The 25170-nt window shown below is 36.8% G+C and overlaps 1 protein-coding gene across 1 annotated transcript in view; it reads left to right on the top strand.

Moving 5' to 3' along the window:
* The first annotated feature begins 4781 nt into the window (after positions 1-4781).
* Positions 4782-25170, top strand: part of hepacama (hepatic and glial cell adhesion molecule a) — a 44696-nt gene continuing 24307 nt past the window's right edge. The window contains exons 1-3 of the mRNA XM_022675133.2: positions 4782-5051; positions 22013-22351; positions 23547-23828. Coding sequence (XP_022530854.2) covers positions 4967-5051; positions 22013-22351; positions 23547-23828 — 706 coding nt within the window. The 5' untranslated portion in view covers positions 4782-4966. The remainder of the gene's footprint in view (positions 5052-22012; positions 22352-23546; positions 23829-25170) is intronic.

The raw sequence follows: 25170 nt of genomic DNA, 5'->3' as shown, positions 1-25170 counted from the left end.
AAACCATGGCTAGATCTTTCTCTCTCTCTTTCTCTCTCTCTGCTATCCATCGTGTTCTCCCCATAGACCACTGCTGACAGCAGCCCTGTCTGGCATCATCTCTCCTCCACGCACCGACCACTCTCAAACACACTTAAAAATACACTGTTTTCTCCGAGATCTCCACAGAACATCACCTTCACTCCCACTGCAGCTGTACAGTGAGTGAATGTAAACAGTGTAGAGAGTACATTCTGTTTAAATCAGATACAGTGTCAGGAACAGACAGTACAGACTGACAGATTAGAGTTATATTCAGCACATGCTGTGTGACAGACACCTCTATTACAGCCTTTAAAAGTTGTGCGTCGACTTTGTTGCATGAAAAAAAAAGCATTGTATAGCTTTTACCAGCAGTAATTCCTACAGTCTTATTCCCTCTAGTGGACGTTTTGGTCTCTTACACAGCAGATGAACCCAAATGAACTCAGTAGTGAGCAAATATGATGCTTTTCTTATATTTTATTTATTTATTTGAGCACAAATCAAAGAAACCATATATTAAATATACTATATATTGAATGCTTCACTATATTTGTTCAGTTTGTTTTTATGATGACATGGACTAAGAGATTACATGCAATAAAAATGAATCGAGCACTGTTAGATATATTATTTTTATTATCTTTTTTAATATCTAATAACCAAACATCTTCTTCTCACCTTTTCATCTACTATTTAGTTTCTATTTATTCACTGTTAGTCCTTGTGCAATAATGCTGGTCACACCCTATCATAATCATGACTCCTCTGACCTTATCTTAGTATTTTTTAGTATTTTTATATTTTTGTATATATATAGATTTATTATTATTTGTTTATATATTTTCCTGTCCTGTTTCTCTATCCTTTCCTCTATGATGCTGTATCATTGCAAATTTTCCCATTGTGAGATCAATAAAGGATTATACTATATTATCAATCAAAAGATGTTACGTTGTAGTAAAACATCTACAGATAAAATACAGATTCTGTACTTTAGTATGGTAAAACTTTTAGTTTACTTCAGGGAATATACAGCTCTGGAAAAAAAAATAAGAGACCACCTAAAAATGAGGAGTTTCTTTGATTTTATCAAATTGAAAACCTCTGGAATATAATCAAGAGGAAGATGGATGATCACAAACCATCAAACCAAACTGAACTGCTGGAATCTTTGTACCTGGAGTGGCATCCCAAAGTTATCCAAAAGAGGTGTGTAAGACTGGTGGAGGAGAGCAGTGATTAAAAACCAGGGTTATTCCACCAAATATTGATTTCTGAACTTAACTTGTTTTCTTTCTGCATTGAGGTCTGAAAGCTCTGCATTTTTTTTTTGTTATTTTAGCCATTTCTCATTTTCTGCAAATAAATGCTCAATTAAAAATCAGCTATTCCACTGAACAAAAAAATAACTTAAAAATTAACCAGTGAAACAACTGCAAACACAGATCGTCCAATTAGCCCAAGAGCAGGTCGTTGGATGTCTGAAGAAGTCTTCAGTAATCCAGAAAAATCATCACAGGACTTACAGGTCTCGGAGAAGATTTCTCCAGTTGACACCAAAGTGCATGCACACAAGTTTCAAATTAGTTCATATTAGTTTATATCAGAGACTGTAAAAAAAGATGGACGCCGTGTCGCTAGTCTGCGCAGTAGAGACCAGAGGAGGGAGAAAGACTGTGGAGAGCTCCTACTCATTTGAATAAACCCGCCCCTGAGGGCTGCCTCGAGGTCACAGGCTGACGGTCTGTTATTGGTCCCGCCCATAACCAGCCCTTTTACAATAACCACACCATTTTTGAATAGAGCTGAATAACGTTTTAAAAAATGAATTCTGTGGGGATATAAAAATTTGACAATATAAGCCGAGGTAACACTAGCTGCTGCATTTAAATAAATGAGGTAAAATTACAGTATATTAGAAAAAAACGTGATTGAAAGTTGTCTGTTTTGCCACTGAAACCTATGGGGATGGGTGGGGTTACACGGCTTTCTGAAACCGAACAGCAGGGGGCGCCCGACCTGTGGTGGCTTCACTTTTGAGAGACGATGCTCTGTCCAGCTATACACAGTCTATGGTTTATATTAAGTAGGTTAAAAAAGATTAAGGTCTTCATGGGTTGTCCTATGTGTTTCTCACGTGACTTCTCTTCATGACTGTCCATCTCTGTTTTTATGGATTTCTTTTTTGTCAAACTAAATGTAATAGTTGGAATTCTACCCCTGCTGACCTTCCTCCTGCGGTTTCTGTGACTTTATTTGATTGAGATCTTCACAAAATGAAAAAAACACAGAGGGAGACTTTTATCCTGAGTAGAAAAGCCAAGGCTTATTGTGTGTGTGTGTGTGTGTGTGGCCAGTGTGAAGGTGAAGGGGGGGGGGGGGTCTGCATTGCTCTCAGATCTCCACTAAAGCCTTGATTCTCTGAATAGAGGCCTCTTTAGCTACGCATGAGCCGCACACTCAGTAAAAGGCTGTTTTTGCACTCGACTCTCGCGCCGTTCTCTTACACAGTTCTACATTTCTCTCTTCATTGAGCTGCTGCTGAAACTGTAGTATTGGTTAAGCTGCATTTTGCCATTTCCACACACTATTCCACACACTTTCTCAGACTGAACGTCAGGCCAATGTCAGAAACAACAACAAGAACTGGAATTGCAGCACAGTGACATCAGCTCTCAGACAGACATCATGTGATGGCAGTGGAAACAAGTGTTAGCCACATGTCTTATGTCGCACGGAAAAAGTGGAAAAATGATGCAACTTACATTCAATTAAGCAGTAAAAACTGGAGCTGAGACACAATGAAGGGAGTTGCTTTGATGCCTAATACTGATATCTTGCCTATGAGCTGTAATAATGAAGGTGAGATATAAGAACTATATAAATCGCAATTATAAAAGGAGAAAACCAGTGTAAAATTGACTTTTGTTGTAGTAAAACATGATAAAGAGTACTAAACTTTGTTAAATAGCCCACCTCTGCTCTCCTGCAGCTTTCTGAGATCCAGTCATTTTGTGCTTTTTGCCCAGCACTCTTTACAAATCACTTTTTACACCGTTATTCAGGCTCAAAGTAGCTCAACACCTCATTTGTAGAATCCAGAGAGTCCTGGCATTTAAAGCAAGGCATTAAGAGCTTTAAAACTGCGCAAGAAACGTATTAAAAACACTGTTTACAACCTCTGTAGTGCCCGGATATGTAGATAACGCTACAGGTTGTAAACAGTGGTTTTTAATGAACTTCTTCAACACTTTTAAAGTTCTTAATGCCTTGTTGTCAGAGCACTCTGGATCTCTGGAATATAATCAAGAGAAAAATTGATGATCACAAGCCATCAAACCACCAAGCTGAACTGCTTGAATTTTTGCACCAGGAGTAAAGCAGCATAAAGTTATCCAAAAGCAGTGTGTAAGACTGGTGGAGGAGAACATGATGCCAAGATGCATGAAAACTGTGATTAAGAAACACAGTTATATATATATATATATATATATATATATACAAACCAACATACTGTGACGACTTGGACCAAAGAATAAAGGTAACTTGCTCTTATTGCCTACAACACAGGGGCCTGGCATATACACATATGCATATACTTGTGCATATGCAAGTATATAGTGTCAGGAGCCTTATGGGAAAGCTGTATGAATCAACACGAAGTGAGAAAAATGCTCTAAGAAACTGAACTGTCTCTACTAAGGGGTCTTCAGGGCAAGAACTCAGGCCCACTTACAGAAGATAAAAGCTACATGAAAGAAAGCTAACTCCAGCATTCTTTCAGTTCACATAACAGATCTCCTCATAACAAGAGTCCTGGATGAATAGACCTGCTGTTAGTGAAAAACACCCCCCCCCCCCTTACTAATAAACCCCCCAAATCTGCCCCATCTTTACTGCAGCAGCCCTGCCCAGTCCCCCTCTTAAACAATGTTTTTCACATTTAACTTTAAATGTGGAATGAAATGAAAACAAGGAATGTAAAAAAAAAATACAGCTCTGGAAAAAACATGAAGAGAGCACTTCAGTTTCTGAATCAGTTTCTCTGATTTTGCTATTTATAGGTTTATGTTTGAGTAAAAAGAACATTGTTGTTTTATTCTTTAAACTACAGACAACATTTCTCCCAAATTCCAAATAAAAATATTGTTCAGAAATCAATATTTGTTGGAATAACCCTGGTTTTTAATCACATTTTTTTTCATGCATCTTGGCATCATGTTCTCCTCCACCAGTCTTACACACTGCTTTTGGATAACTTTATGCTGCTTTACTCCTGGTGCAAAAATTCAAGCAGTTCAGTTTGGTTTGATGGCTTGTGATCATCCATCTTCCTCTTGATTATATATTAACAAACTTAACTTAAACTTAAAGTTAAGATGAATGAATTTAAAATTGTATATACAGTATTTACAAAATGATGACTTGATTGAGTTAAGTTAAGCCAATAAATATATTTTTTTCAGTGCATCTCATAGGAAAAATAGACTTCCTAATGCATTTACAGTTTATATGAAGTGCTCTGAGGTTTGACAGATGAGACACTGCTTAATTTCTCTTGTTTAAAAAAGTGAAAAGTGCTGGAAACAGTGGGCAGCCCAGTGGAAGAGCCGCACCACAAAGTGTGGTGTCACACTGGCTCATCCTGTCTCAGCTCAGTAGTGACTTATTCAGAAAGGACAACTCACACACAAACGTCATTGGATGAAGACAAACACACATAGAGGCGCCCCTGAAAAAAGATGAGCACTGTGCAGAACCTTAAGCACACACACACACACACACACACACAGTCAGAGCTGCTCGGGCAGGGGTCCTGAGAGTGGGGTTCAGAGCAGGCACAGTCCGGTCTGGCAGGAAGGGTTGTGTGTTCTCAGCGACGTGCCTGGAGTAGCCAAATCATGCTGGTTGCGGGGGAGAGAAGCCCAGCGCTGCTCGCAAGATGAAGAAGAGGCAGCCTTCCTCCAAAGAGGCGGCCGTTTCTTCACTTTTCCAAAAACTCGGCCTCCTCATCTTCTTCCTGGCAGGTAAGTCAAGAGCAACAAAAAAACATCCTCAATACTTCAGCAGGAGGAGGATAGAAAAGAGAGAAAAGGAGGAAAAATACAGGACAGTTCTGCTTTAACTGTGTGTGATTCTGTTTGCACTTTTTCTGATAATAATAAAATTAAACTTTCCACTTTAAATTACAGTTTTCTACAAAACTGTGAGCTGTCTTCAGATTCAGATTACTTTATTTGTGGGGTCAATTCACAGATACATGTGCGCTATTAGATGTAATGTTCCAGCATCAGTGCTTTTAACCTCCTAGGACCTGGCATCCACATGTGTGGACATCACATTTTGGATTGTCTAGACCAAAACATTCAATTTTGCTCTACAATGTCCTGGTGTCCTCATATGAGGCCATTATAGGGCTGCACAATTGGTCTTGCTCTCTCTGGGTGGGTACAGTAGATGGCGTTCTTTCTCCTATTGAGTGGGTTGGGTAATTGGCCTTTTAAACTGGGGTGAAAAAAATAGAAATAAAATTATTTAAAAAAACACCTTTAAAACTAATTTATTCACATGAGGTCTGCCCTGAGATATTATAACATGAGATACCAGAACATGCATATTGGTGAAGCGGAAGTACAGTAGATGGGCGTGCACTTCTGCAAATCTATTATTCTTAATAGGATTTTTTTTTTTTAGCAAAGTTAAAGTTAAGAGGATTATCTGATAATAATAAACATGAAATTTTCACTTTAAATTACGGTTTACTGCAAAACTGTGAGCTGTTTTCAGATTCAGATTCAGATTATTTTATTTGTCCCAGAGCAGCCATTCAAAGGGCATAGAGAATAGCACACAACAGAGAATTGCACACAACTTCCTTCAGAAAGTAACTCACACAGTATACACAAACACATTCACAGAGACGGTGCATGTGCACTATTAGATCAATGTACCAGGGTCAGTTCTTTTAACCTCCTAGGACCTTGATTGACTAGACATTTTAGATTGTCTAGACCACAACACTACATTTTGCTCTACAAAAGCCTGGTGTCCTCTTATGAGGCCATTACAAGGCTGCACAGTTGTCCTTGCTCTCTCTGGGTGGGTACAGTAGATGGCGCTCTTTCCCCTCATCACTCCTAGGGTGATGTGGATCAGCACAAGGCTGCATCTGTGAGCTGATGTATCAGAACCGAGTCGCTGCACTTTCCTCCGAGCGTTAGCGCTGTGATGCTACTCGACAATGCTGCATCAGAGTGGATTGGGTAACTGGCCTTGTAAATTGGTGAGAAAATAGGAAAAAAATTGGAAATAAAATTATAAAAAAAACACTTTAAAAACGAATTTGTTCACATGAGTGCCCTGAGATAGAATAACATGAGATACCTGAACATGCATATTGGTCAAGCAGAAGTCCAGTAGATGGGCATGCATTTTTGAAATAGGAAAAATCGTATTATTATTTAGTTTAATTTAGTTTTAGCGAAGTTTATAAGAAAACTGTGCATCCATAATAAAAAAAAAGAGGGACAGAACCTCTAGGTCTTGGGCATGAACTAAAATGAATAGGAGTGAATGAGAGGAGTTAGGAATGAAATAACGACCAACAGATGAGTGCAGGTCAGTGTAGTTGTGTACTAGAGATTTAGAGAGTTACCTGTAGTGAAGAACAAAAGAGACAAAAATAAATGAGAGTGAATGGGAGTAAAGAGGGATAGAAATAAAGCGACAAATAAAGAATAGTGTGGATTAAAACCACTTTTAAAACAGGTCTTGCACTTTTGCAACTCTTTTTTTTCCTTAATAGGAAAAATCTTAGGATTTTAGCAAAGTTGTGTCAGTTTTTTGAAAGAGGAACTATATTCTCGGCTGTTATTGGCTAATCTTCTGTTCTAAATGTTCTGAATGTGAGTTGAGTTCAGAAAGGATGGTAAATACAGTGTGATGGTCTTCTGATCTGTTGGTCAGATGGAGTAGTTGGCATGTATTTTTGTGCAGAAAATACATTAAGCAGAGAGCATATATCTGAAGCCTGGCTCTGACCACTACCGTTGTGCCATTGTGCTTAGCGTTGATTAGCAGAATCAGTGGGCCCCACTGTCTACCACCCCCCAATCACACAAGAGCGTGGCTCTCTCCCAGCTGCCCCCCATTGGAGGAGAGCAGGCCCACAATCCTGGCCTTTGTTAGCTCATCTTGGCACGCCGTGAAGGCTGAGGACTGTTACCAGGGTGATCGAGACATGCCACGCTGACTCGCTTCACACAGTCCTGCCATGACGGGGTAGAGGAATGGCCTTTTTTATCTGCTGCAACGTGCAGAAGCCTCGGCTACGCGCTGCACTTACTTCTTCTAATCCAGGGGTATTTCATTAGAGTTCAGTACAGTCCAGTTAATTCCCTCCAGTCCAGTTAAAATTTCCTCTGATTCAGTGCTCTCTCTCTCTCTCTCTCTCTCTCTCTATATATATATATATATATATATATATATATATATATTTTTTTTATATTAGAACTGGAAAATCGTAAATCGTAATCATAATTGAGAATTGCTCATATATTTGAAGAATATTGGGATAAAAAATTATAATAAATAAATATTAGAACTGGAAAATCGTAAATCGTAATCATAATTTTAAAAAAAGCTCATATATTTAAAAAAAATATTGAGATTTTTTTTTATATCGCCCAGCTCTAATAGGCACTAGAGTAGTAGAGTAGAGTCGAGTACTAAAGATTTTATTTTTTCGAAAAGTAGTTCAAATCCATTTCAGATATCAAATACATATTATAGCCCTAAGTCTTCCTTGTGTCTCTGATATGTGGTTGGGAGTTGCAAGACAAATTCTAAGACAAAGTAGTTATCTGAATTGGTGATATTTGGTTGAAATAAATCTTTAAATCTGTAAGTAGTTATCTGAATTGGTAATATTTGGTTGAAATAAATCTTTAAATCTGTAAGTAGTTATCTGAATTGGTGATATTTGGGTGAAATAAGCCTTTAAATCTGTAAGTAGTTATCTAAAGTGATGATATTTGGGTGAAATAAGCCTTTAAATCTGTAAGTAGTTAGCTAAAGTGTTGATATTACGTTAAGGAGCAGTAAGTCAATCAATTCGCTAGGTGGCAGTGTCGCGAAAACATAGGGTCCTAGAACTGCGGTCCTGAAACTACTGTGGTCCTAAAACGGCAATTTCCGGGTCTGCTGATATATACTATTGAATTTTTCTCCTGAACAGGTAAGCTAACAGGCTATAGCTAATTCAATCAGGTAATTTATCACCACCATCACCACAAACTATACATGAAAAAGTGCTGAGGTTCTGAAGTGTGCGATTATTTCACTCACGGGAAAATTGACTGTTAAATTCAGGCTTGCGTGTATTTATATTTAAATGAATTTGACCTGAATTCACCTAAATGCAGTCCGATAAATGCAAACGCAGACAGGTAAGGTTAAATTAAGATAATATATAATAATATAATGTTATAATATATTGCTGTAATTTAAAAGATATTTTAAAGCATTGTAAACTGACTGTCTTGTATTTTATAGTTTTATTAAAAAAGAGTATACAATAACAGTTGGCACTCCTAAAATTGAAACTAAATAATTAAATAAATCTCCCCCAAGCAATAATTGTAAACCCATATATTTTCATATTTTTGTGTTATACTTTGTATATATTGGAACAATACAAAACAACGCAGAACAAAAAAGCAAATTTGACATAATTTCACACAAAACTACAGACAAAATGGGCTGGACAAAATTACTGGCACATTTTAAAAAAGTGAATAAAGAACTTTGTTTTTTTAAGCATATGATGCTTGTTTAACCTCACTTGTAGCAAGTGAGGGCAATATACAAATCAAACCTGAAACTACAGTTTTTGGAGTTTTGTGTGTTTTTACATACTTTATGCCTTTTTGTCCAATACAAACACATGAAATGAACATTTTATTCAATATAAATGAACAGATCACAGTTATAAGGCAAATCCATGTCAGAAAATTGTAGAAAAAACATGCTTATGCACACAGTATTTGTTAATTATTATATTGAGGATTGTTCTGTATTGGCACTAAAAATCATCTGAATTAATTTAATCAAATTAACAGAAAAATATTTTGTAGAAGGATTGGCTTCTAAACTACTTTTAAACTCAATAAAAAATTGCACTCACTCATTTAGCCATAAATATGTATAATTTTAAAATGTAATTAATTTATCATGATTTCTGTCTTCTTTTTCTCTTTTAGTGACTGACTTTTATTAATGTTTTATTTTATTAATGAATATTAATGTTAGTTATGTATTACATACATAGTTATTTAATTTATAAGTTATAACTAGCTAACCTAGCTTTAATTTATGTTATAAATAACTAGCTAACCTAGCTTTAATTTATAAGTTATAAATAACTAGCTAACCTAGCTTTAATTTATACATTATGACTAGCTAACCAAGCTTAAATCTTCAAGTTATGACTATCTAACTTAGCTTTAATTTATAAGTTATATCTAAGCTAACCTAGCTTTAATTTTAAGTTATGACTAGCTAACCTAGCTTTAATTTATAAGTTGTAACTAGCTAAACTAGCATTAATTTATAAGTTATAACTAGCTAACCTAGCTTCAATTTATAAGTTGTAACTAGCTAAACTAGCATTAATTTATAAGTTATAAATAACTCGCTAACCTAGCTTTAATTTATAAGTTATAACTAGCTAACCTAGCTTTAATTTATAAGTTATAAATAACTAGCTAACCTAGCTTTAATTTATAAGTTATGACTAGCTAACCTAGCTTTAATTTATAAGTTGTAACTAGCTAAACTAGCATTAATTTATAAGTTATAAATAACTCGCTAACCTAGCTTTAATTTATAAGTTATAACTAGCTAACCTAGCTTTAATTTATAAGTTATAAATAACTAGCTAACCTAGCTTTAATTTATACGTTATGACTAGCTAACCAAGCTTAAATTTATAAGTTATAACTAGCTAACCTAGCTTTAATTTATAAGTTATAAATAACTAGCTAACCAAGCTTAAATTTATAAGTTGTAACTAGCTAAACTAGCATTAATTTATAAGTTATAAATAACTATCTAACTTAGCTTTAATTTATAAGTTATATCTAAGCTAACCTAGCTTAAATTTATAAGTTATAACTAACTAACCTAGCTTTAATTTATGTTATAAATAACTAGCTAACCTAGCTTTAATTTATAAGTTAAAATAACTAGCTAACCTAGCTTTAATTTATAAGTTACGACTAGCTAACATAGCTTTAATTTATAAGTTATAACTAGTGTTGTAGAAATGAAAAATGAAAGGTGGGTTCGCTCCCACCTCTCGCCTTGGGCTACAACTCCCTTACGCGTTCGTTGAATAGAGGAGTCTAGACAGATGGAGTGAAGTTAGAAGCAAAACAAGTATTTATTACTGAATTCAGGAGAACATACAAACACGGTTACGACCGTCCAGCATACGTTCTGAACCTCTAATGATCTGACTCCATGTATATACCAAAAATGACGCGATATCTGCCGATGAGGCGTTGCTAAAAATCATCTTATGTCAGCATGCATGGCGTTACGTGTTAGAGCTCAAGATTCGCTAGTGTATGGCCTTGAGAATGAGTAGCCAGACAGCACGGCTTTGTTCAGTAATTAGACAGTGTTGCACTCCCCGTGCGCATGCCCTCCTCAATTTGACAGGTGGAGGTCTTCACGCGCACAGAGAGAAAGACCGTATTGTTTGTCCAAAAGTCTCTGTATTAAGCGAGGTCATGCAAAATGCACTATCTGCTGATTTTGTAGCTGTTAGTGAGAAAAACATGCAATCACACAATGGGTTTCAGTGAGGTGTCAGTGGCTCGTGATTGTCAGCCATATAATAGGTCTATACGTTTATGTATCATGTGGGTTAGTTGTCAGCCTAAGGCCTGTGTTTAGTCACATGCTTGTTAAAAACAATGCTTCACTATATACGTGAAGAATATGGTGGTTAATGGTTAGTTTTCTATCTAAAATGTGTGTAGTAATAAAATGGTCAATATGGTGTTAATATAAATGTGTGTAATAATAAAGTGATCAAATGTGGTGTAAGTATTGGTTAATGCATACAAAATACAGGGTTTCACAGATGATTATGTAATTTTAGATACAAGATAAGTAATCATGATTGTGAGATACTTGTCAATATATTCAAGGTAAAACAAGGTTTCTTCGTAAGATTTCCCACAATTCCCCCTTTCGACGTATCAAACAGATACGTCGACAAACCGTAATTCCTCCAAATCATGTATTTACATATGTTCAACACTTGAAAACATGTGTATGAACATTTTACTAAAATGTGAGAGCGAAAACCTGTCGCGGCAGCCTTCCAACCTATTTTGACAGGAAAAATTCTCTCACAGCCCCTCTGCCACCCAGGCGGCTAATGAGATGAACTCTATCAAAGGAGGAAGTGACATCATAACCTTAAAGTCATCCCCAGACTAGGTGATTTCCAGCATTTCCTCTTGCTCTTCCTCACACTCCAGTATAGGTCGGTTTATCTGTAGCTCTAACTTTGATCCATCCCACAGGGTCATTACCACTTACATCCACCCGGACCCCTATGAAAAATGATTTTTCCCCATTAGGATCAGATTGCCACTCTAATGCAATGGTTATCAGAGTATTTATCGGACCATTATCCCTTCGTATGTTAATACTATTCCAGTTCTCCCGCTCACGAGTCGCCCAGCGTTCGCTTGGATCCCAATTAACATGCGTTGACCTAATTACGGTTTCCCACTTGTTACAAGGTCTGGCCTTGTAAGCTGTTTGGTCGGTGTTATGAGTGATTCTCATGAAGCTGCAGGGAACATGTTCATGACAATTTTTTTTTTAAATCAGTACTTAATTCACAAAAACTCCGATATTGTGTGTAAAGCAAATAGGTAGTACTGTATGGATCAATTGTTCATATAAAATTATTTTTATATAAATTAAATAAAAAATATATGGAAATTCACATTACCGTTATGTGTCCGTACCCCTTCTTTCTAATTTTAAGTTAAACCATATTAAAAGTACTAAGCATATCGAATCAATAAAATAGATTAAAGTCATTTAAAATATCACCATTTATACATAATATAAATATTTTTGGTGTTGAACAAAAAATGTACTTGATTTTAAACAAAATAACTGTGTCCGAACAATTTTTCTCATTACCGTTTCATGATTTTACCCCCCTAAAAAATTACACTGTGCCTTGAAATTGATCAGCTATCCCATGATGCATCACGTCAGAGACAAGCTTCAAAATGGAGATAAGATCAGTTGGTCACTATTCTCTCCCTTTGAGAAATCTGTGTTAATATTACTAAAACTGTCCTCAATTACACTGTGTATTATCATTACCGTTATGGTTTAATACTCATTCTTTGACAGCTGGCAAAGTTATAGGTTGTTAGCATATTAGCATTTTAAGTTATTTGTGAAATTAGCTAAGAGCATCTCATTACCGTTTAGTTGTGTTTTCATTCCCGTTATGGATCTAAAATGTTAATTGTTTTAAATGTTTCACATCTTATCATAACTTTTCTTCATTTTACTATAGTATACCCCTCACCTGTTGTCCCCATGAGGTTTTGATCAAACATATTCTAAATAATTTTCATTAATTAAAAAAGTAAAAGATATTTTACAAATGTTGTATCGGTAATGAGAGTTGCTTAACTATAAATAAATAAATAAAAAGATCAAAGTAAGTGTCAAGGACTGTGCTGTTAAGTTGATGGGATTTTGTTGTGGAACTATTAATCAAAAATTAATCATCAAAAAATGTTTTGAACCGGTTGATCTAGCTTCGTCATTTACTGTAACGGTAATGAGAATTATTCTGGATCATATAAGATTCAAATGATAATAAAATTCTATTTTAAAAAATATATGAAAAAATAAACAATATAGTAAAATACACATTCTATTTTAGCTTCTCAACTTGAAAAAAATGCTGCAATGAGGTGAAAAACCTTTTTATGTTAATGTGAAGGTCTTCGTCAGAATCCCCCTTATGGTTACACTTAAGATTATCATCACGGGACCAACACAAGTACACCGCTTCCCCCTTGGACCCCTGCTTACCACAAGTAACCACGTCGCATAAGTTCACTGTCCATATTGTCATCTCACCCCAATATTAGTCTAATTCTATACCTCCCAAGCGCCTGATGCATTTTGAGTTAGGCTGATTGATGGTTGATCGTTTGGTTCTATTAAGCTGTGTGGGCTGGTCTTTAGCTGTTGCGTTTGTCGGGTGTACGGTTGCTGATGTGTTTACAATTGTTCCCTCTACCGTTGTTAGTTGTTCTTGTTTTGAGACAATGGTCAGTGTTATTATCATTATACCCACGAGGGCAACTGTTATTATTATCTGGAGCCATATTGGAATAACCAGAGGAAATGCTGGTTCGTTATAGTGTCCGTACTTTGACCTGTCCCACCCCCTTTTTCCGTACCAAGCAAGCCATTATTAAACCATAAATGTGTTTTCCCTCTAAGTTTCCCAGTATTTAGTAAACTTATTATCTATAGCTCTATATGTGTAAGTGTTAAGGTTACAGAGTGTATATATATATATTTTTTTTTTACAATTTCGTTTTTTCAAGAGTCTTTCGGCCACCTGTAAAGGAAAGCAATGTTCAGTACAACCTGTAAAGAAAAAATAATGTGTTCCCCCCCTAATTTAGCAAATCACAGTTTATAACCCTATATGTGTAAATGTTAAAGTTGCAATGCGTGTTGTTCGTTTCTTCTTTCTTCTTGTTTCACGGTTCTGAAGGTAGACTACCTTGATGTCTGCAATATCAATGAATGAAAAGTATGAGTTGGTGTGTGATAAGACTATGTGTGTTTTTTAATGAGATGTGTTTAAGAGTCTCTGTATGTAGTGTACTTTGACGCAATCGAAACGTTGTTGAATGAGTCACTCCCTCAATTCCTCTCCTCGGTCACAGCCATGCTGTGTGCTGTCTGCTGCTGTGCTCTGAGAAATCTTTTCTCTGCTGTGGCCAGGCCAGGCCCGTGCTGCGGGGGCTCTGCTGCCCCTCCTTCCTGCTTCTGGTGCTGCGGGGTGAGTGTGCTACCCCTCCTTCCTGCTGCGGGCCTCCATCTGGGTCAGACGATTCAGCTGCTGTGCTCACCGCTCCCTCTGGCTCTCTAAGCGATCTCTGTTGTTGCACAGCTGTAGAACCCTCGCCTGTCAGTTGATCTGCATACGTTGTTCTCTCAGTCACCTGGAGAGGCTCAATCCAGCCAGGCTCGTTCCCCTTTCGTGCGTAGTGGCGGAGGAGCCCTCACTCTGTGTCTGTACTGGTCCACCTTTGCACCACGTTCTCCTTCTCCCCCTGTGTAAACAGATCTGAAACGAAACTTTTGTATTTGTTATAATCATGTTTAAGGTTCACTATTCATTTTGGAAGTTTTTAAGGCGTCCTCCGTGTCTCCTTTCTGCAAGTTAAAATACATGGTTAAAATACATTTATCACACTTGACTTGAGCTCTAATTTCCCCTTGGAAGTTAATTATTTCATGTTTAAATTTTGTCTGTGCACAGATTTAAGCCCAATTTTTGTTTTCTTACCTTCCTCAGTTGTCCTGATTTTCAGTTATACTCAATCATGATCTTTAATGTCAAAAGCGCTTTAAATCCCTAACTTTTAGGAATTTTCAATTTTAAATTGCAACCTTTAATTATCATCACCATTAATTACTTGCTTTTACCTTCATTTTGTTCACATCCCTTTCCCTTTTAGTGTAACTGCTTCCCTGTCACACCAACCAATCTCTTATATCCAAATTAGATCTTACAAACACTTCCAATTTGCACGCCTAAGTTTATCACCAGACACACACTATGTCTCATGCATGCACACACACAAACTTAAACACGTCCTCTCTCACAAACACTAACCAAGTTAAAGATCACACACCTCAACTCTGCAGCATCATTGTACAGACCATATTTTACTGCTTCACAGCACAAAACTGCTGCTTTAAACGCACCTGCTGTTAAGCCTCCCACTTAAAGCTTCCTTTAGATCTTCTCATATTGTATTGGTAATACTATATAGATAATAGATAAGAAACAGACACCTGGAAATACATCTGAATCATGTTTTTTATATAGATCGTAATGATCAGCTGCTCTATTTTCCCCTCCATATCCACACTGATTAATAGAATATCAGGGCCCAAAGTTTTAAACTCAAACAAACTACACATAATGTGGCTTCTGTCTCAGGAATGGTTCCATATTGATGTACTGGGCTTTCTTGGGTTACTTTTGCTTGGACTTCAGAATTACTGTTTGTGGCTATATTATTTTACCTGCCACTTTAATTTTCTGTGGTGTGTTATTTTACCAAGAAATTATGTTTCTGACTTTTTCAATTCCCAAGATTTTATTAAGCCTTGATTTCTAGTTTTAGTTGATTTTATTAAGTGCTTTAAGAATTGGGATAAGTGGAACGTGATTATTTTTCTCTGTATCAATCGTTCCATTATAAACAATAATATTCGCAATATTAATAAACACAGATGTTATGCTTTGCTTTGTCCACGTTATTTTAGCAAATAAAATCCAAACAATGCTTTTACATTTCCTGATAAATATTTTCAATATGTATTTATGCATATACAATGCACAGCAAATTGCTTTTCACAATTATCAACAATACCTCTATTTCCTTAAACGATTTATCAAGCCTCACACATTGTTTTTCTTGTTCAAAAAAATGGCTTACATGTTGAATAGTGAAAGTTAATTTTGTGTCTACATTTCATATTTTAAAGTTAGGATTGAGTTTGTCTTAAAAGCTAAAACTTTTACAATATTGCTGAAAGTAATTGCTCATCCGCATAGTGGTTGTTTTAAAACCATACTTTAAAAAGATAAACAAGCTAAAAGTTTAAAAAAAAAATGCTCTACGTCTATAAAATAATGATTGGTCAAAAATTTTTAGTAATAGTGGTGAGGGATGAAAAAGGTAATAGGTTTAAAAAGTCAAGAAAAAAGGTAAAAAATAATGGCTGGGCGAATAATGGTGGTAATAATGGTGATCTATTTACATCTCCCCCTTTTTCTGAAACAGAATTTCTGTTTCAGAAAACTTAACACAAAATTGCTCTACCCTCTGTTGTCTTTCCCCTGTCCACTGGGCTGGTCTACCCTGCACAAGCCTCCACTGACACACACCCCATCACTCCATTCATCCACTCACTCTCCCCCTGGGCTGCGCTTCCCTTCCACGATGTTGTCTCCGTTTTCTGTTAAAATGCATGTGGTGGTCAGATCGAAACTGTGCCTGCCTTAGGTTGTCCCGTTGTAGTACGTTGGGATCTTACCCGTCTTTGGCTAACCAGCCTAGCCCACTGAACCACACACAGCGTAGCAGCACTGTTTAATCAACATTCAGTGCCGTAGTGCCCCCGCAGGGTACAGTTAGGGAACGCAACCCCAGGTCTGTCACACTGTCATAAACGCACACTCTGGTGTTTACCGTGAAAGCCTGTGCAAGGCACCAAGTACCCATGGTTCATTATTTGTTATTATTGTATACATATTTTATTTATTACCATCATTATCACCCCTTCTCTTCCACTTAATTTAGCTTAAATTATTTGCTTTGATGCCACTGCTCAGAAATAGACCCAAAAGGGTGCATGTCAATGAATTATTAAGAGTTGGCATCTGTACCTTAAAGGTGTACCACAAGGTTAAATTTCGGTCCAGTTGTATTTAATATATATATACATAAATTATAGTGCTGGCTCTGCTTCTCAGATTGCAAACTTTACCATTATGCAGATGAAACAATTTTATATTGCTTAGCTGATTTTGTTCATGCTACAGCCAGAAAATTATGCATTTGTTTTATAGGTGGCATTGTATAAGCATGAAAACTAAATTTATGGTGTTTTCCAGATCTCTTTCTAGTCTAATTTAATACTATACAGAAAGAAAGTAAAGCAAGTTCTTCATTGCAGAAAGTAAAGCATATCGAAAGCAAAATAGAAAGCTCATGTTTTCAACATTTGATTATGTCTCCTTATCAGAAAAATACCAAATTCCCTGTAGCTTGAAATAGATGCAACACTGCATTTCCTTAAAAAATAATAATAATAATAATAATAAAAATAAGGTTTTTCCTCACTGGTTTCTGAAATCTACTATCGCTCTTAAGATAATCAAAATATTAGCATAGACGGATATCCATGAGATCATAGAGAAATTAGATATTACATCTGTCTTATATAAGTCACATTCAGCTAGCACTGAACTCAGATCAGTCTGAATAAGAAAGGAATAGTAAGATAATTGACTAAATCACCTGATAGCAAAAGCTGTGTTTTGAATGGCACACTTATTAACACATTCACTATTCACTATGTAGAATTTTTCTATTTATTGAACTGATTATTTAAGAATCAAACAAGAAACCATGTTTATTCGTCCTGCTCTGAGTACAGCTTATACAGCAGTACTGCATGGCATAGTATATTTTGGAATTTCTAGCATACATCTTCTGTACAATATTATTATAATATAATTTAATTAATAGTGAACTATGTGGGGAAAAATGTACTGCTAAGATTCGACAGAGCGTTGTAAAAATGGCCAATCCAAATTGCTTAGTATTAACGATTCCGAAACAGCCACACACCTTCATTATTTTCATTATTAGATTTGCGTCCCTGTTAGGTTAGGGCCCCCAAGATATAGTCTAATACCCAAAATTAAGGTAATTATGGTCCTCAATTCTGACTCTCCTTTTTCTTTTTATTTTTATTTTGTATTTGTGTTGCTAACCAACCCCATAATCCCTTTATTAAATTCTCTAAATTCTCTAATTATCTATCCAGTCACACACTATTATTCAACAACTTAATTATTAATATTAACCTTCCCCAACCTTGCTTACATTACAGTACACTGTACTCATGATTGGGCATTCACAGTTTCATATTTTCATTTTAGAACTGTCTTATAACCTATGCATATATTATATTATATTATAGTTATATGTAACATCAGTCACTTTCGTAATCTATGTCATCGCACTTTACTCTTTTATGTATTGAATTATTTATGATTATTAGTAATATCTACTGCACTGCTCCGTTTACAGATAGATCTTTACCTTGTATAGTTAGGTTTTGTATATCCGTATATTTATATATATATCTATATTCCCATACAAAAGCCTTTTCCCCCTGTTCACCTCTGTCCTCTATTTCCCTACTGAACTGATGTTCTATTTTCTATATCTCACAAGTGTTAATTCACAAATAGCCAACAGTCTAAAGCCAATAGGCCGGACCAACTCCACCTACTTCACCTTGGACTCCTCCCCTGCAGTGGGACTCATCCATTCCTATTTCGTTTACACACAAGAGTTCGTACACTGAACCAATCACACCGCTCACACAGTTCCACACACAGTCTAACACATACGCACACACATTTCAGTAGCACTCACTCTGTGTCACACACACTCTGACGCATACGCACACACTTTTGTTGCATTCAGTCTGTCTCGCTCACACTGTAACGCATACGCGCACACTTTTTCCAGTCACTGCCACACACACATTTTCTGTGTCTCCGTCAGGAGAACTGGACACAGACGCTTTCACACAGACCGGTACACTTTTTAATTTTTATAAAATGAATACGAAAGCCTGCTACAGGCCCGGGAGATCCCTCAACCGTATTAAATAAACCCGTAAAATAAAAAAGAGCCTGCTACAGGCCTCGGGAGATCCCTCAACCGGATTAAATAAACGTAAAAATAAAGAAGAGCCTGCTACAGGCCTCGGGAGATCCCTCAACCGGATTAAATAAACACGTAAAAATAAAAAAGAGCCTGCTACAGGCTTCGGGAGAACCCTCAACCGGATTAAATGAACGTAAAAATAAAAAAGAGCCTGCTACAGGCCTCGGGAGAACCCTCAACCGGATTAAATGAACGTAAAAATAAAAAAGAGCCTGCTACAGGCCTCGGGAGAACCCTCAACCGGATTAAATAAACGTAAAAATAAAAAAGAGCCTGCTACAGGCCTCGGGAGAACCCTCAACCGGATTAAATAAACGTAAAAATAAAAAAGAGCCTGCTACAGGCCTCGGGAGAACCCTCAACCGGATTAAATGAACGTAAAAAATAAAAAAGAGCCTGCTACAGGCCTCGGGAGACTCCTGCCTCTACCGGCTTATTTACTCTTCCGAATTAAAAATAGAGAGGTCGGAACAACATCGACCCGAGCAGGCACAACTTCTGCTCTGTTAAACCGAATTAAAATAGATATCAGTCTACTCTGGCTTGTTTACGAGCGGATCAATCTCGAGGTGAGCGTTACACCTGGCCTTTAACCGAACTTCTCGTCAGAAGCCGGTGGGATACGCCAGCATCCAATCCGTAAATTCAAAAAGAGCCTGCTACAGGCCTCGGGAGAACCCTCAACCGGATTACACCAGGAATAGGCCCAACTTCTATTCCCATTTAAATAGCTTGTTCTGCTGTCTGCTTCCCTCCTGGACAGCAGCCAGGCCGCCGCTCCACTCAAATTTAGAAATAACCAATATGCAGAATTTGATAAAACCGGCTCTGCTCACCTTTTTAGTAGAAGTTCGGCCGTGAGTGGGTTGGCGTCGGATGCTGCCCTACTGTTAGACTCTTTGGGGTCCAAAATGTCGGGGTCACCATCTGTTGTAGAAATGAAAAATGAAAGGTGGGTTCGCTCCCACCTCTCGCCTTGGGCTACAACTCCCTTACGCGTTCGTTGAATAGAGGAGTCTAGACAGATGGAGTGAAGTTAGAAGCAAAACAAGTATTTATTACTGAATTCAGGAGAACATACAAACACGGTTACGACCGTCCAGCATACGTTCTGAACCTCTAATGATCTGACTCCATGTATATACCAAAAATGACGCGATATCTGCCGATGAGGCGTTGCTAAAAATCATCTTATGTCAGCATGCATGGCGTTACGTGTTAGAGCTCAAGATTCGCTAGTGTATGGCCTTGAGAATGAGTAGCCAGACAGCACGGCTTTGTTCAGTAATTAGACAGTGTTGCACTCCCCGTGCGCATGCCCTCCTCAATTTGACAGGTGGAGGTCTTCACGCGCACAGAGAGAAAGACCGTATTGTTTGTCCAAAAGTCTCTGTATTAAGCGAGGTCATGCAAAATGCACTATCTGCTGATTTTGTAGCTGTTAGTGAGAAAAACATGCAATCACACAATGGGTTTCAGTGAGGTGTCAGTGGCTCGTGATTGTCAGCCATATAATAGGTCTATACGTTTATGTATCATGTGGGTTAGTTGTCAGCCTAAGGCCTGTGTTTAGTCACATGCTTGTTAAAAACAATGCTTCACTATATACGTGAAGAATATGGTGGTTAATGGTTAGTTTTCTATCTAAAATGTGTGTAGTAATAAAATGGTCAATATGGTGTTAATATAAATGTGTGTAATAATAAAGTGATCAAATGTGGTGTAAGTATTGGTTAATGCATACAAAATACAGGGTTTCACAGATGATTATGTAATTTTAGATACAAGATAAGTAATCATGATTGTGAGATACTTGTCAATATATTCAAGGTAAAACAAGGTTTCTTCGTAAGATTTCCCACACTAGCAAACCTGGCTTTAATTTATAAGTTGTAACTAGCTAAACTAGCATTAATTTATAAGTTATAAATAACTAGCTAACCTAGCTTTAATTTATTAATTATGACTAGCTAACCTAGCTTTAATTTGTAAGGTACAAATAACTAGCTAACTTAGCTTTAATTTATGTAATAAAGAACTAGCTAATCTAGCTTTAATTTATGTAATAAAGAACTAGCTAACCTAGCTTTAATTTATAAGTTATGATTAGCTAACCTAGCTTTAATTTATGTAGTAAAGAACTAGCTAACCTAGCTTTAATTTATAAGTTATGATTAGCTAACCTAGCTTTAATTTATGTAGTAAAGAACTAGCTAACCTAGCTTTAATTTATAAGTTATGATTAGCTAACCTAGCTTTAATTTATGTAGTAAAGAACTAGCTAACCTAGCTTTAATTTATAAGTTAGCTAACCTAGCTTTAATTTATAAGTTATAACTAGCTAACCTAGCTTTAATTTATAAGTTATAAATAACTAGCTAACCTAGCTTTAATTTATAAGTTATAAATAACTAGCTAACCTAGCTTTAATTTATAAGTTTTAAATAGCTAACCTAGCTTTAATTTGTAAGGTATAAATAACTAGCTAACCTAGCTTTAATTTATAAGTTATAAATAACTAGCTAATCTAGCTTTAATTTATAAGTTATAAATAACTAGCTAACCTAGCTTTAATTTATAAGTTTTAAATAGCTAACCTAGCTTTAATTTGTAAGGTATAAATAACTAGCTAACCTAGCTTTAATTTATAAGTTATAAATAACTAGCTAATCTAGCTTTAATTTATAAGTTATAAATAACTAGCTAACCTAGCTTTAATTTATAAGTTTTAAATAGCTAACCTAGCTTTAATTTATAAGTTATAACTAGCTAACCTAGCTTTAATTTATAAGTTTTAAATAGCTAGCGTAGCTTTAATTTATAAGTTATAACTAGCTAATCTACACAAAACGCTACTATGAAATGTTTCTGGTGATTAGTGTAAAACAGTAAGGCTGTTATTTTTTGTTTTATTATTGTCTTTCACTTAAACCACATTGGGTAATGTTGTTTAATGTTTTTAACTTAATTTACTATCTGCTGCAGACAATGGAGGTTAAGGAAGAGTTTCATGTGCAGCATCATAAACAACTCAGAGAGATCTACTGTATTTCACAAAGAACAAGAAAAAGTGGATTTTAGCGGAAGGACAGCTTTAAATATGCTTTTTTCACATAATAATTGTGTTTTTTGTATGTTCTTGTGTTTAGCTGTCAGTGGGGTGAACATCACAAGTCCCAGCTCCGTAATTCGAGGAACTCTAGGTGGCTCAGCCCTGCTGTCTGTCAGCTACACCAGCACCAGCTCAGACCGGCCTGTTATCAAGTGGCAGCTGAAGCGGGATAAGCCGGTCACCGTAGTGCAGTCCATCGGCACGGACATCATCGGGAACCTGCGGCCTGAGTACCGCGGACGCATCCTGCTGTACGAGAACGGCTCTCTGCTTCTCAACTACCTGCAGCTATCAGACGAGGGGGCTTACGAGGTGGAGATCTCCATCACTGATGATACTTTCACCGGAGAGAAACACCTCAACCTCACTGTGGACGGTAAGCAGAGAAAGAAAGGAATTAATTTACAGCTTCAGTGAAGCACATCAGTTCACAGTTCATTCGAGCTCAATATAAATAAATATTGTGGGGACGACAGAAAAGTGTCTATGGTGCTACTTACCTTCTATCGTCCCTATCGCTTTTACAGTAATTTAATCAATTATTCATGCAAATATATAAAGTAGGCTACGATGAAATGTATTGGCGTGGTCACTTCGCATAAATGTGGTTTTGCGACATGACGCCTTTGTTATTTGACGGACACTTTAAAAAAATGTTAATTGAGTTTATTTTCATAACTCAATTTAAATACCTATGTAATTTTTAAAATATTAGCTACTGCATCTACCACATCTGTTTTCATTTGATACATATATATTGCTGCACTAAAAGGTAGTAATTCTCATTTGTGAATTAAAGTTTGGTTTAATGTCACTTTGAAATAAAGTTGGGAAAAAAAAGGAAACAATGATATTATTTTGTCATATTTTTCGAAGAATAACTGAAAACATACTCAAATGTGATTTATCATGATATATATCGTTATTGTGATATTAAATTTTTCCTATATCACCCAGCACTAACCTCAATAGTTACAATTCTTATTTTATGGCCCAGTCTGCTCCAACTGCAGTTGATTTAAAATTAGTTCACTTAGATTTTCTACATTCAACTGTAATTGCAACTTTTAAGTGTAAAATAGATAATGGTAGAAAACACCTTACATAATATGTCACAATTTCTACTATAAAAATATATGAATTTCTGCCACAGAAAAAAAGACCACACCCTTATCAAAACTACTAGTGCATCTCAAAACATTTTAATATTATTAAACAGTTATCTCCTACCTGTACAAATTGTGAGGTTTTATCTTGTAAGTGAGGCTAAACACTGGCATCACAAAATGATTTAAAGGTCTACAGAGTAACATAAAAAAAATCTATATTTCTGTTTTACTTGAGTCAACATAAAGATGCCCTCTAAATAAACCCCAATTATTATTACTGTTTATTTTATATTTAAAGAGTCGCTCTGCTTTCCTCCAAGCATTAGCAGTGTGATGCTAATCTGCAATGCTGCATTAGCAGCAGTTCAAAAAGAGGTGGAGTCTGACTTCACATGTGTTAGGTAGGGTAATTGGCCCTGTAATAACTGTTTAGTTCTAATGAACCGTATTTTACTGTTACAGTGCCCATCTCCAGACCGTTTGTGCACCTAGTGGCCTCCTCAGTGCTGGAGCTCACTGAGTTCTTCACACTAAACTGCACTCACGAAAGCGGCACCAAGCCCACGTACAGCTGGCTGAAGGGCGGAAAGCCTCTGATCAATGACTCGCGTCTGCTCCTGTCACAAGACCAGAAAGTCCTGACCATCTTGCGGGTCCTGATGCCCGATGATGATGTCTACAGCTGCATGGTGGAGAACCCCATCAGCAGCATGAAGAGCTTCCCTGTCAGACTCACTGTCTACAGTAAGTGACTTTAAATCTTCAACTTCACCTCCCCAATAATGCAGTAATTTATTTAAATACATTTTAAAAATGAAGCGTGATTTATAAAATACCACAACATAGCAACAAATAACATGAAGGTATTTTTAGAACCCTCTGTTCCGTCTGATAATTTGTGAGGTATTGAGAAAATCATATTGAATGTAAAACATGGTGGAGGTAGTGTGATGGTCTGGGGCTGCTGGATAACTTGCTGAATTCTGCTGTTTATCAGAAAAACCTGGAGGAGAATATCCGACCATCTGTTCTGTAGTGACCTCAAGCTCAGGCATACTTGGGTTATGCAGCAGGACAATGACCCAAAACACACAAACAAATCCACCTCTGAATGGCTTAAAAAAAATACAGGTTTCGGATTGGTCTAGTTAAAGTCTGATTGAGATGCAAAATTGAAAAAACGCTACTAAAATCTGTAATATTATTTTAAATATTAGTTGATAACTGATCTTTTTTTTCATATGTGTGTTTGTCATATGTATAAAATTCAGACATTGCACACATCATTTTTTTCTTTGCTTTAATTCCTTATAGCATATGTGTACCCCCCAATGTCAAACCCACTCCTACTCCTTTTTTTTTACCACAGCAGTCTGGGGGGTGGGTGGGTGGCTATATATGTTGGTGGGTGGGTGGATAGATATGTTAGTGGGTGGGAGGATATGTTGGTGGGTGGGTGGATAGATAGGTGGGTGGTTAGATAGATCAACCCACTCACCCATTCACATACCCACCAACCCATCTGTCCCCTCACCCACTCACCAATCTATCCACCCACCCACCCAACCATCTATCCACCCACCCTTCCATCAAAACACCCACCCATCCATCTATCCACCCACCTATCCACCCACTTACCCACCTACTCATCTATCCACCCACCTCATCCATCTATCCTCCCACCTATCTATCCACCCACTCACCCATCCACCTATCTATCCATCCACCCAACCACCCACCCATCTATCCACCCACCCACCAATCCACATACCCACCAACCCATCTATCCACACACCCCATCCACCTACTCTATTTATCCCACCCACCCTCCAACATATCTATACACCCACCTATCTATCCATCTGTCCACCCACCCACCCACCCACCCATCTATTCATCTATCTACCCTCCCACCCACATATCTATCCACCCATCAATCCATCTATCTACCCACACACCCACATATCTATCCACCCACCCAACTCAAGTTTATTTTACCTCAAGTTTATTTTTTTTGTCAATTTTTATATTTTATTCACTATTTTACATTTTCTTTTAATTTAAAATGATTCACTTCAATCCAGAG

The sequence above is a fragment of the Astyanax mexicanus genome, chromosome 18 (genome assembly GCF_023375975.1).
Source record: "Astyanax mexicanus isolate ESR-SI-001 chromosome 18, AstMex3_surface, whole genome shotgun sequence".
Taxonomy (NCBI): domain Eukaryota; kingdom Metazoa; phylum Chordata; class Actinopteri; order Characiformes; family Acestrorhamphidae; genus Astyanax; species Astyanax mexicanus.
Note: the sequence above shows the minus strand (reverse complement) of the source record. Positions and strands in the feature narration are given on the sequence as shown.